The sequence below is a fragment of the Seriola aureovittata genome, chromosome 19 (genome assembly GCF_021018895.1).
Source record: "Seriola aureovittata isolate HTS-2021-v1 ecotype China chromosome 19, ASM2101889v1, whole genome shotgun sequence".
Classification (NCBI taxonomy): domain Eukaryota; kingdom Metazoa; phylum Chordata; class Actinopteri; order Carangiformes; family Carangidae; genus Seriola; species Seriola aureovittata.
The window spans coordinates 10,431,421-10,445,524 of record NC_079382.1 but is presented as its reverse complement, the minus strand read 5'-3'; the positions used below and the strand labels follow the sequence as shown (position 1 = coordinate 10,445,524).

The following is a 14,104-nucleotide window of genomic DNA, read 5'->3' as shown; positions in this document are numbered from 1 at the left end:
TTAACGTCCCTGTGGTATCGCGTGAGTGCGAACGATTCACTTCCTGTATGAGTGTGGCTAAGATTTTCATGCGGCTTACACAAATGTGCGCATCTGTCAACCAGAGGTGAACATGGCAGAGGTCTCGGAGAGGACACTACAAGTCGCCGTCGTGGTTTCTTTCGCCGCCGGCTTCCTGGCGGGCTGGCAGGCCAACAGAATGAGGAGAAAGTTTCTGGACTGGAGGAAGAAACGGCTGCAAGAAAAACTGTCAGAAACACAGAAGAAGCTGGATTTGGCCTGAATGGTAAGTTGAAACTTGTCCAGCTACATTGGAAAGTGACTGTAACTTAGGCCTGTGATCCTTTGCCAGGTCTGCAGCCGCAGTAGTAAAGGTAATGGTCAGATATTGGTCAGTAAATCCTTAAGCGGAAATAAAAATAGTAAACTATCAGTCCGTGAGCTTTATTTTCTCAAACATAGGTCAACTGCATAGAACAACTTGTTTCAGGACGACGCTGAGTGCGTTCATTTTTTTCATCATTTCTGTTATGAACAGTGTCTAATAGTTGTGTTGTCCTTTACTTGGCAGATTTGGGGCTCTTGGATTTGAATGAATCCTGAAGCTGCTGGATCCTGGTTGTGCTACATTTTGTCACTGTGGAGAGGCGACATACCTGTGTCCTGCACTACCTTCATTTTCCTTCCATGCCTTTTAAATTAAGACTGGACTTGATGTTTACTATGTTCTTTGGAAATCCAACCATTTCCTACACACAGCCGCCTCTCGTCTGGCCTCAGACACTAATGTGGAAGAACATGGGAACTTTGTCTTAGTCTGTTTTCCACCTCAGTGTGTCTCAGTCTTTATCTGTTTCATTATTTGGTCAAATAAATTATGTTTTTCATGTTTATCTTACTATGTTGTTTTTTTACATTTGGAAGCCACTGTTCCACATGCAGGTTACAGCTCTCAGGATAACAGGCTCTCTAATGTGTTTGGTCTTGTCACTATTGAATTTTCCTTCCACATCAATATCACACATTTGAGGCGGTTCAAGAGTTCAAAATGTATGAAACCATGTAAATAATATTATTCATGTCCAGAACTTGTAGAGGTGGTAGTTCACTTACCTAAATGTGAGGAATTGTAAAGTGCTTTGCTCTGTTTCATAATTTACAAACAAGATTTTTAATTTAGCCTTCATTACAGGTGGGTGTGAACCTGGGTCTGACTGGCTGCCAGTTTACTACTGTTATTAGTGAATCTCAATAGTCAGACTTTACAGGTTTTACTTTGAGTGAGGGTGCCATCTGCTGGATGAAAGTGAAAATCACAACTTAACTGTTGGCTTTGTCGGATGCCAGTCGCATGTATTAGACATGAGACATGCAGTATATCGGGGCAGGTACCATTTTTTTGTGATTTGTTTAAAATTTTAAACCAAGCCATCTAAGCAAGACTAGTCAAATGAAATGTTCAAAAAGAGATTTTTAGAAAATCCCTGTAACTATGACACATCATCACTTACTAGCTTTTATTTGGAGCCTTCAGCTACATCTGACTGAGATGCTGCTGCTGATCATCCTGTCAAACCCCCATGTTCAACAACTGTTTCTCAGGGTCAAGGACAAACTTTCACACTCAGTGATGTGTTATTCGAACCTAATTAATAGTTTAGGTGTTTAAAGTTGTGTATACATATTCACACAGTGGATGATTATTGTCATGATTGTTACTGACATAAAATTGTACACATACACTGCTTGTCTATAGGTGGTGCTGGTGCACTTTCATACTCTATGCACACAAAACAAGTTTTTGCCTACAGCATTCTAGTCAGTGCCTAAAATTAGATCTTGTGAGCAGATCTCTCTTTTTCATCATCACCGGTCCAGCAGACCTATTACTACCTCTCAACAAGCTCCTGGCAAGACCTTAAGTAGTCCCTTTTCCTGTGGCAGTCCATCGCTGGCTTGATGAGAAAGAAGATGGAGAGGGTACTGGAGAGGGATCAGGAGAAGATAAGATGACAGATAAATACGAATAATCTGTACTGAGCTTCACCTCCTGCTACGATTTGAGCATCTCAATATATTTCATTGTTAAGTCTACAGAACAAAGAGCAAAACATCTACATGCTGGTGTCTCTGTCTATGCTTAAAAACAAACTACAAAAATTCTTTCTTTTTAGACAGATACAATAAAATAAAGTGGTAAAAGTAACAGGAATTTTTTTAAAGGCACCCTTTAAAAATGGCCTTTAATTACTTGTCCACTAAACTGCCCTAAGTTTTTAGAAATGTCTCATGAGAAATCTGTAGCAGAAGTGCTTATGTATTGCACATGCACCCACACACAGAGGAGACCTATTTGATATCAATGCTTTCCTGTGTAAACTCCCCTTTTTTTTGACATTTTCACTAAACCTGAATATTGAAAAATGTACCCTCACATATATACAACACAACAACATAACAACATAACATACATTGCAGTCATACCACTGCCTACAGGCTATATGTCCTAAGACTGATCATAAATATCTTTAAAATCTTAAAAACCAATAAAGAGAGAAATGTGTCAAATATCAAAAAAGCACAGAATATATATAAATGGATCAAATGCTCAACTGATTATGGCTACAATTTTAAATCTAGTCACATAAACATGGATTACATGGATTATCATTACAAAAAGTGTTAAAAAGTGTTTTCATTGACTTTCTCTTTAAATTCACTAGGCTACTATAGCCTACTTTTAAGGAGAAGAAAGAGGGATGACAGACGGCTTAACAGGAATTAAAAAGTGTGAGAGAGTGTGTTGACAAATGGAGGGGGAAACGAGTGTCATGGGAGGAGAAGTGTGTAGCTGTTTGTGTTTTTTTGTATGGTATTCTAGGGAGGGTGTTATTGGTCCCTCAGTGTCTAATGCTGTGGCTAAATTGTGATGAATAGCTTGCTGGAGTGTGCTGTGTGTGAGTGTAAACGTGTAGACAGCAACTGTCTATTCCCTGTGTATTTTTTCAGCAAGCTGTGTGTGATTGTGTGCAACAGCAGCGCTGAAGTGCATATCTGAGAAGTATTTTCAAGGCAGATAAGAAGGATAGTGACTAGAGCAGATAATGTGCAAGAGTGGGAGAGAGTTCACATTGACTGCTATGATTGATCTGATTTTCCTAATTGGCACGTAGAGCTCAGAGCCTATGTCCTTCGCTTGTATTGAGTGTGCTCAGTGAGTGTCATGTTTAATAAGCTTCATGATTGGCTTACTGGTTGTGTGATTGTGCCCTCTGGCTATTGGGTGACTGCAAATGGGAGAGAGGAGCGAAGCAAGAAGAGAAAAGAGTTAAGAGGAGAAAAGGCGACAAGATTTACACAGTGTAAAAGATAGAGGGTGCAGAGAAATAATGAAAGACCTAGAAAGAACAAGGCTGTACATAGGCACAACACTATTTTGAGCTAATTGCTAACATTAACATGCTCGCAGTGACGATGCTAACATGCTGATGTTGAGAAGGTACACTGTAACGTTTACCGTATTCACCATCTTAAATTTGTGTTAGCATGCTAATTTCCTAATCCTAATTAGCTTTAAATACAAAGTAGCCTACAGCTGAGGTTGACGAGAACAATTGATGGTCAATTTAAAAGTGTGACCAGATGAAGCTGCTAGATAAAAAGTTAAGGGATCACAAAGTTAGTCACCACAATTAATCACCACAGTTCATCCTTAGGGGAACATGAATGTGTGTATCAAATGTCATGGAAAGTGAAGGCACTAATTGGAATTCAACCATTATGAATTTCATTATTTACAGCTGTGTTTTTGCTACTATAATATGTTAAAATGTCCTCATTGAAAAACTAAATGAACACACAGTTGAGTCCATGAAACATTCAGCTAAAAACAGTGCAGAATAATCTTTCCTATCAGTCGACATGCACCTACACTGAAAACATTTACGCGTAATAGGGCAGAAAAACATGCCTCTTCCTGATGCTTTTATCATTCTCATACAAGTATAAATATTGTATGAGTATACACAAATGTGGATACACACACACACATTGAGACACACACATAAGTACACACACACCTGAGCTTATTAGCCTAAGCTTCAATCCAATACAATGGAATATACCTCACACACGACTGAGTGTTTGTTTATAGATGACTACGAAACATGTCTCAAATAAGTATTGAGACTGTGGAGTAATATGCTGAAAAGATTTCCATTTAAATAGTGACGTGATTATGGCTCGCTTTATTTGATCGTGGCTTCTTTTGTGACATCCTTTCCACGAGTCTTTTATATAAAGAGTGAGAACAGCAACACCTCCATTCTGTTTGAAAGTAGAAAAATGACTATATGCAGACAGATTTCAACAACATATCAGTCTTACAAAGACTCAAAGAAGTTTCCTCACCATAGTAATCAATCTCTTATGTAATTATTCAAACTAGTCCACAAGCAGAACAGAGTTTTTTCTTTTGTTTCACATTTGTTAAATGTTTCATTACAACTTTAAAATATGGCTCTCTATATAGAGGCTTGACAAACTGGAACTAATAATCATAGATAAATGGTTTAATAATTAATTGCATTACATTAATTTGTCAGGAATTTTTGTCCAAAGAGACTTACATTTTCCTCATACTGGTACCACTTTTCTCTTTGACCTAAAATCTCAAATGAAAAGTTTTTGGCCAGTGCAGGGCAGTGCAACGCGCTGTCGACATGATGAACCTGTTCATAACTGATCATTTACATATTTTGAAAGATTCTAAAAAGCGAATGTGAGAATGTGATATTATCCATGAGTTTTTCACTATAAGCAACTATTTTCATATTACACCAGTGAGGAACCCTCAGGGCCTTCTAGGCCTTCAGAGAAGGCCAAACATATCAGCATTTTAAATGTTATATTTAATCTGTTTCATTTAATAATAATCCCCTCAAATCATCATTTTTGCCCCATTTTCTATCAAGTTTAATGAAAATAGAGTTATCCAATCAGATTTATTTATTCATATTCTGCCTAGCCAGAGAAATGGTTAGCTAGCTCACTCACTGGTTAGGACTTCATAACCAGAGAAAGAAGGCCTGAAAGCCCATAGCAAAATGTGTTTGTTTGGCAGGTGACTTAACCAATCACATTTAGATTTTTAGTGGTGGGACCAAAACTCATTGGCCTAGGCCAGGGACAGTCAATTATAATTCAGAAGTTTCCTCAAGAACTGGAGGGATTATAAATAACCCATCTAATAATTATATCTTCTTTTCTCATTTCAAGGAAAACAAGGGCTGTAATAAGTACATAACAGGGCTTTTGAAAATGTGCATCTTAAAATGAATTCCTTCATTAAAAAATGAAATAGGGATGAAAATGCAGCTTCAGTTTTGCCTTTTTAAAAAAAAATTATTTTGTTAACTCCATCCAACATCTTAATAGTCTCAGCCATTTTTAGAATAAACAATCTGATCTCAACACATTTTTACAATTGAAAAGTTTTAACTCCTCCTTTTTCTCGAATCGCTACGATTGGCCGAGTAGCATCACGCGACCAGTAGCCTAGTGGAAAGGCTAGAAAAGCTGAGCCCGTTAAAATAGAAGCGCTCCGGTTGTACAGTAGATGGCGACATGTACATTAAAGTTGTTTGCGACCCGGCACTCAGAGAAGAAGAAGAAGAAGCAGAAGAAGAAGAAGAAGAAGAAGAAGACCCTCTGGCTCAGTCAAAATTTAATAATTGTCTTTAATTCGTAGGTTACAGGTCGGAGTCCGGTTAGGATTGCGTCTGAGTCCGGATCCGGACCTATTAGTGATCTCTCTCGTAAGCCTTAGCAAAGGTTCAAAGCCTGAGCTATCTCGCGGGGTTCGTCTTTTTCCGTCCATTGGTTTAATTTAGCGGATCGGGACTTCAGTCAGTCAGTCAGTCAGTCAGTCAGACAGACAGACAGACAGCCAGCCAGCCAGCCAGCCAGCAGGCACAGCAGACACGGCCAAGTGATCGGACTGTCTGCAGTGGACTTCACATGACAATATTCACCATTTGGAATACTTTTATGGAAAACCCTTTTCATTCTTTTGATTGATGGACGCTTATGGACAACAGGACCATCAATAATTGAGGAAAAAACGGACAATCGGACTTCAGAGCACTTTCAAGGTAAGTCGCCAGTGTTTCGCCATTTTGCTGGTTTAAGGTGCAGGTATATCTGAATTATCATATGAGCCGAACAGCTTAATTTTATAGAGTCTATCTGAGCTAACAATGTGCAGTATGTCAATATTGTCAACAGCATGTAGATCTTAATACCTGTTGCTAGGATGTTTTGCACAAGCTTTAAACTTGTTGCTGGAGACCGAGACTGAGCTGATTGCTGCCATGCAGTCACGTCCCTGGTGCTCCTGCAAAGTGTCTTGGCCTGTGTGTGAGACAATTCAGTCGCTGATTGTGTGTTTTTAATACTCATTGAACTTATTAACAGCACCTTGCGGGACAGGACGCAGGTCTGTTTGTGTTTTGTGTGTTCTCAAAGAAGCTACAGCAGGAAAAGGGACGAAAATGAGCTGTTCACCTGGGTGTTATACATAACTGCTGATCGGAGCTGGAGCCCATAAATACCCGTGACTGCTGCAGAGTCATTTGACCCAAGAGTGAATGCCATTGTACACTTTCACATTGTTGACAAAGTCAGATGTTTGCAGGCTTTTTAACCGGTGTAAGAGGAGCTATGGTTTCAGTCATATTTTATGCTCCCTCTGTTTAAGCTTTATGTAGAAAAATGGCAAAAACGACAATATTATTGTCCAAAATACATGTGGGAGGGGTTGTTAGTTGGTTGAAGGCCTTGCTCTAGTACTCACAGTTCACCACTGTATTCATAATCATTTCATCAATTATCTCTTTATAAAACGACTGGCTGGGTGATTATGAAGCAGCTCGGTTACTTGGTTCAGTAGTTTAGTTAAGCTGGTTTCCTGCCTACAGAATGATTAATGCTTAACTCTGTTGCTCAGATAAGCAGGATCTTTTGCTTTCCTGGCAACCTGCTGTTTTGTGTGCTCGGTGGTGTAATGGGTACAGTGTGGTGGTGGTGGAAGCACTGCAGGGTTAGACCATCATTTCCCACTGGGAGTGCTAAATGGATGCACTCAAGATGCTCTGGATAAAAGCACCAAATGAATGACAGATGTGGCAGTGTGTTGAGTTATATACAGACCCACGCTCACATCCTCTCATCACTCTGTTTTTAGTATACTTGAACAATCTGGGCGCACTCAAGGGAGTGTCTGTTGTAAAGTGACGTAAAAAAGAGCCACATGCTTTTACTGTTCTTTAAAACCTTTTAAACAGAACCACATCTACCCCAAAAACATTTTACACAGACTGTTTGAGTTGTATCATACACTGCTAAACCTGCAAACCACAGTCATTGATTTTTTTTTCTTATTATTATTGTGTCTCCAAAGATTTGTGTTTTGTTCTTGACAGTTGTTCTAAACTAGATGAAAAAGCACTGCACGACCCATACATTTTACTCTCTCAACCATACCTGCAAACTACTTGCCTTTCGGCAACAATCACTGTTTTTGTGTCAACCAGGTCACTCATGAGTAAGGAGAAACTCTATCTGTCTTTGGTATGAGATAATCCCTCTTACTGATCGAGGATAGCATCACACTTATAGGATTGTTATTTGTTGTTGTTGTTCTGTGGCATTTCTGTTGGCCAATTTGAACTTTGATGTCATCTGCTATGTGACAGTGCTTTAATGTGATGTCTTCTTGACCACTCCCTCTAGCCTTGGAATGGCAGCTGTGTTGATCAGAGCTTGAGGTAACAATAACCTTTTATTTTCGAACCAAATATGAATGTGCATTGTTACCAAGGGGCAACTTCTGGGGCTGAAAAATGTAGCCAACACGGAAGTGCCGAAAACTGCAGTTCCTTGAATGACCACTTGAGGCTGGTTCCAAAAGTGAGTCAATCCACTCACTCTGAGCTTGAGACCTGCTCTTCAGATACCTATGAGTGACGTCATGGAGGCTATATCCATCCTTATTTACAGTCTATGATTGTTACTCTTGTCATGTTTGGACTTGTCATGTTTGGCTAGACTAAAGAATGATGATCAGTGGTAAGCTATAGTTTGCTGTGAGTCATGTTTGATTACCTGCAGTCTGAGCAGATAAAGTGCCGGTAACGACACAAAGCACTGCCTTACAGAACAGCTGTGAAGAAAGCCACCTTACTGATATGTAATGTCAGCTAAACTAGCTAACATTAGCTAACTTCATGGCATTTGCCATCTGAGTACTTGTAATTTACTTAAGTATTTCATTTTATGCTAATTTATATTTGTACAATTATACAAAATATAATCAATAAATATATTATTATATCATCAATAAGGCCTTATTGGTTCCCAGGCAGAAATTCACAAGCTGCACTGCTGTATGCAAAGTAATAAGTGTATTTTAATCTCAACATTTTAAAACGCTTGCATTGAAATTTTCTTCTGGGGGAAAATGCCCCTGAACCTGATTTTAGTTTTATATCTTGTCAACAATGAACCAAGGTCACCAACCCAGACTTTTATCACATAAATCTCATATTAGTTGGATAAACCCAAACCTCTTCTGTGTAGGATCTAGGCTATATTTAACTCTGAGCACAAACATATTCTCTATGAAAGCCATTAAGCTCTGTATTGTTAAAATGACTGTAGAAAGCAGAACAGACAGTAGAAAAAACGCACATAACTATGAATTCTCTGAGAGAGTGAAGAGCCACTTGAAGGACACACAGTTCTGAAGTTCACTCCAGAAAGACCATGTAAATATAAAGTGACAACAAGACAAAGTTTTGTTCATTTGGGGACAACTTTTGAAAGGAGTAGAAGAAATAGAAAAACTAGACTAAAGGACCATAGCCAAGCTGGCAGCCCAGAGAGGCTGCAATGCTCATTTCATACAAGACAATAAAACTGCTGGGTTGGTAAAAAATTGAGACACATTTTCTATCCTTAAATCCTCACCATTAGGGGCAAAATGTAACATCTGGCGTCTGAGGGTCTTGCCACAAAATAAACAATGGTGTTACCCAAGCCTTATGGTGGGGAGAAAAAGTGTTTTGAATCATAGTGATTTGAATGGCAGACTTCTGTACTTTCTTGGATTAAGGTTAGTGGTGCTTGAGGAAAGGTCAAATAAGACATTTACATGTTGTGTAGTGATCGGAAATGACACATAACTATAACTATGTGCAACTGGTCAGGAAAAGTCAGAATAGCATCAAAATCATTAGGGTTTGTGCTTTATGAACCTTTCATAAACTTTCCTATTGATGTGATAGTGACACCTGAGAAAAGGTAAAAAAGTGACAAAAATACAATTCACTGTCAATGAACTGATGGCTACGTTGATTGTGACTCTAACTCTCTGACTCTGTATTTAACCAGGTTGAAAAGCATTATGTCTCTGCCCTCTCTGGTTCAAAGTTTTAAGGAAATACATATCACTGATCTTATGTCTGTACTGTAAATTTAAAGGTACAGTCAGCAGCAGGTTAGCTTAGCTTAGCTTGTCGTCACCATGAGGTTGCCAGGCTACCAGGGGAGACTACTCCAAAACTATAATATTTACAGGCCACCTTCTGCCTCATTAATTCATGGAACAGTCAGTAGAATTATGGCACACTCCTTTTTGTAACTATACATGCAAATCTGATATGAGGACAAGTTGACAGTAGCAGTCACTCTCTTTGTTTAAACACAGCTGGTCAGAGACAGAAACAGTCTGAGTCTGGTGTCCACTTTGGTTTGATTCAAATTAATGTGGTATTGTAAACAGTCACTCCCAAAGGAAAACCCATCACATTTAGTGGATTCAGTATTCGTTGTATGTCATGTTACACATTTTTGTGCATTTGGCAATTACTCCTTTCTGAGAAAGTAGCATTTTGACACGGTCAATAACCTTGGTATAATCACTGTGTTGCTGCCAATAAAAAAAGAAAAAAAGAAAAAATGCATATATACAGTATGTATGAAAAGCTTAGTTTGTGCATTTTCCCTCATAAACATGCCACACACACACAAACACAGTTTCAACAAGGTCAATATGCACACACAAAGTCAGCTCGTCTGTGGAAACTGCTTATTCCAGCTGATGGAGTGTATAATTCCAACATTGGAATAATAATGATGGCATTGTAATTCAGATGGATAGAGTAGAAATTAGATTCTAGGGCTTTTTGCATATTGTCATTATTGAGTTCTGCACCATTCTCTTCCTGAAAGTGAAATGAATTGAGAGGTGGGCTGGGTTTACAACTTGCTGAAGCGACCCACAAGTCTCACCTACCAGCAATTTGTGAATCTAAAGTGCATCTTAATTGAGTCCTAAAATGAAACAGCAGCGCACACTAACACACACACACACACACACACACACACACACACACACACACACACATGAATTCAAGCATATGCACACACATGCACAGACACACAGAGCCACCCTGTTGGTATGCAACCTGAGAGTAAATGGCTGCAATCACATTAAACACCCCGGCAATTACAGCGAGAACAAACAACATTTCTATACAGCATTCCTCATAATGCCACTTCACGGAGTGGAGTGCCCTAATTGTGCTCCGTTTACTGCAGAAAATAATCTATGTCACTCTCGCTATGCTTCACACATGCACCCAAACACCTAATCAAAGCCCTGAATGTCCCTTTATCTCCTGCTCTCAGAACTGTCAAGAGTCTTTGAATGAATACTGAGCATCTTAGTGTCATTTAAGACCTTAGAAGATGTTCATTCTTCTCTTTTACTCTTCTGCTTTCTTTCACTCGAGGCTGGGAGATGGCCTGTGGCGAGGGGTTAGCTAAAAGAGAATTTCCTAGTGTGGATCAATAAAGTATTGTGTTATGATTATTATTATTATTACTTAAGGGAGTCTGCGGCCTTTTCTATTTTTATTTAGAAAGAGGGAGGAAACCTAGAAGAACATTTTCCTGTCAATATGTGATCTCAGCCTTCCAGGGCCGGAAAGGATTCTAGTGATTCAAGCATTTATTAAGCATGACACCATTCTCAAGCCACATATCATGTCTAAGAGGTCTGAGCTACATATCCTAAACTTTATAACCTAAGGTTTTGTGATTTTCATATGTTAACTTCTGAAGAGTTACACGTTCTTCTGTTGGAATTGTCCGGGCTTGAGCTCAAACTCTCTAAAAAGCCACTGGATAAACCAAAAGAATTGGTATAGGAGCCATGTACTGGTGGAAATATGAGCAGGGCTAAATATTATTTTACTTTTGGCAATGGTTTCTTACAGTGCCATTAAGGAGATTTGCAAAGTTAGTAATAAATATGCTGATTGTTTCACTAGACGCGGCAGACACATGCTACTGTAGAGGCATGCCAATTATGCTATTAAGAATTAGAAAGTTTGGACCTACATTAAAGTTGATTGAGCAAAGAAAAGAAAGGAAAATTAAGGTGTGTTTGGATCCTAAATATGGGCATATATGGGAATATAGGTATTCCAATGTAAATATATGTTGCAGTTGCTAATTATTTTTGAAAGAAGTCAAGGAAAGATGTTGAGGAGAATTCACAAGGACTTAGCAAAAGACAACCATGGTGCTTAGAGAATCCGACTGCACTTACACAAGGCTTTTCTCTTTGAAAACAACTTTATTTATAACGCATGGACGATAAATACTCCTATAGCTAATGGATGGATGGATTTAGTTATAGAGGCCTTCTGTCATTCTGGAGTGCATGGAACAATAATATATTTTGTCATTTAATTTGGATTACTTTTCCAGAATCAGCTGGATATGAATTTTTTAACAAATGCCAGTTGCTGGACACCCAACTAGTTGCACCATATCCGACCCTGACCCTGAACTGTGCAGTTTGTGCTGTATGTTATAAACATGAAAAATCTTTCTTGGCCTTAGGGAAGAATGTGTGAACTAAATAAGCTCAAAGGTCAGCTTACTAGCAAAATAGACCAAGTAGGGGCAGCAATCGTGACAGGAGCTTTCAACTGCATCTCACAGACTGTAACCTATAGTAATAAGTGGACCTTAGATTATTTTGTTACAGATGCCTTATGTTGTTTACACCACAGTAAGTCAACCATTGCAATAGTCCAGCTGGAAGTGGGATTCATCAGACCAGGCTTAAGCCAACATTAGTCCATAAAAAATCCTTTATCAATGACAGATGAGATAATGTGACTGACTGTTGTTATATAGGTCTGAGTTTGATACATAGCACGGCCCAAAGTAGGTAATTGTACCCCGTAATTGAATTGCGATGTTCACTGTTGTATTGTGGATCAGTTATGGCCTGAACAAACACGTCTCCAGTGTTCATTCACCACCGTCCACCTCCCGTGGCAAACGTTAAGATGAGATGTTCTGTGTTGTGGTCCATTTATTGTACACCTTTGGGATTGCTTTCTTTGAAAACCCCAGCAACACCACATTATTGTTCATTGCACCTCCATCACTCCTTTTTCAAATTCCTGCTACCCGCCTTGGTAATCCATTCACAAACATAAGTATTGATAAGCGAGTAAATGGGAAGATTGGTCCCAGTTTTTTTTCCTGCAGTGACAGCCTGTTTTTCTAGTCTGTGTCTGCTGTAGGCCATGATAGATCAAAACATTGTTCACATTGATTCATTCTAACAAAGAACAAAATTAGTTGCTACACTTGTGTCGCAAGAAATAAATTGGTCAGACATCCTCTTGTTTCACTTTAACTTCAGTAGGAAAAGATTTGTTACCAAACAGTGCCCCAATTCACCTCTCACTAAAATACTAGTGACTAGGGTGATGCCAATGGCATCATGTATTGGGCAATTAAGTACTGGCTGTTGTTGTGGTAAGTTAAATACATATGTAAAAAGTAACGGTTAAGGGTAATGCCAAAAGGAGGATGTATCAAGGATCTGTAACCCTATCATTTTGTTACTCAATCTACACATATAGCACATGCGCCATAATTCTCTTTACTCCTTTCATTTCAGTTTTTATATTTACCCTCCCCATCCCTTTGTCTTTGTTGCTTCTTGCCACTTGTTTCTGTCACTGTTTAGCTGGGTCAGTGGTGCATATAGAAGGGGAAAATAGAATTAATGAGCCTCTGGGTAAATAAATGGATTTTGGCATTCAGCTCCTTCTTTTTCCTGTTCTCTGTTTCACCACAGCACTGACAGTGTAATCAGTCCTTCGGTTAATGATTTAATCAACCTTTAAAAAGGTTTTTTTTTTTCCCTTTTCTAAACCGCTTCACGAGGTAAGCCCTCTGATGGTCCTGATTGTAATAAAGTAAAGAACTCTCTGTTTTGCTTAATAGGGAATTAGGCAAAACCATTTTGTATCCCCAGTGTCGTTACCTGGCCCTAACATTCATTCATTCACATGGGACGTCATTCAAATACGTTTCCTTAATTTAGCAATTTGTAAAACTAAAGCAATCTCAACTTGGACCTTGAGGGCAACCCATTTTGGAGAGATAAAAGGTTGATCATAATCAGCCTTGCACATTTATCCTCAAATTTGACAGAGTTGCAGTTTAATCGAATGTGTAATCACACTCAGACATTATTGTGTTTGCCAGGGGGATGAACACACTTTGCACCCACTTTGGCTTCGGTAACAGATGCACAAATCAGAACTCTTAATGGTGTTTTGCAAAATGTCTGATAGTCGCCATCACAGCTCCATTGCTGGATGACGAAGACCGGAGCCAAAAGTTGATAATGCCTCCCTGCAGTGGCGGAAAGCAATGCAGAAACCCACTCATTTCAACCGTGGCCAGCCTTATTGCCCTCTTTCATCTTCCGTCCCTCTTTCCTTTACCTTTGATCGTACATTTCTGACTCCACGATCCTGTTCTGCTGCAGCACTTACACCTGTAGACAAAGAGGGAAGAGTGGAAGTGTTAGGCTTTTAGTGAAAAATCGCAGACACATGCACACAAAGGCGCATACACGGCTACTGTACACACACGGTCTATATCGTCTGCAGAACATCTGCTTGCCATCAAATGTGGCATCAAAGCCTTCTTGTTATTTGGATTG

General features: G+C 39.1%; 2 protein-coding genes across 2 annotated transcripts in view; both read left to right on the top strand.

Annotated features, from left to right (window-relative positions):
- Nucleotides 1-43: 43 nt before the first annotated feature.
- LOC130187788 (mitoregulin-like) lies at nt 44-898 on the top strand. Its single transcript, XM_056405677.1, has 2 exons — nt 44-286; nt 572-898. The coding sequence occupies exon 1, from the start codon at nt 113-115 to the stop codon at nt 281-283; it is 171 nt and encodes a 56-aa protein (XP_056261652.1). The 5' UTR covers nt 44-112; the 3' UTR covers nt 284-286; nt 572-898.
- Nucleotides 899-5,597: 4,699 nt separating this feature from the next.
- Nucleotides 5,598-14,104, top strand: part of lratd1 (LRAT domain containing 1) — an 81,519-nt gene continuing 73,012 nt past the window's right edge. Inside the window, exon 1 of the mRNA XM_056363363.1 lies at nt 5,598-6,152. The gene's annotated coding sequence lies outside the window, so the exon portion shown is untranslated. The remainder of the gene's footprint in view (nt 6,153-14,104) is intronic.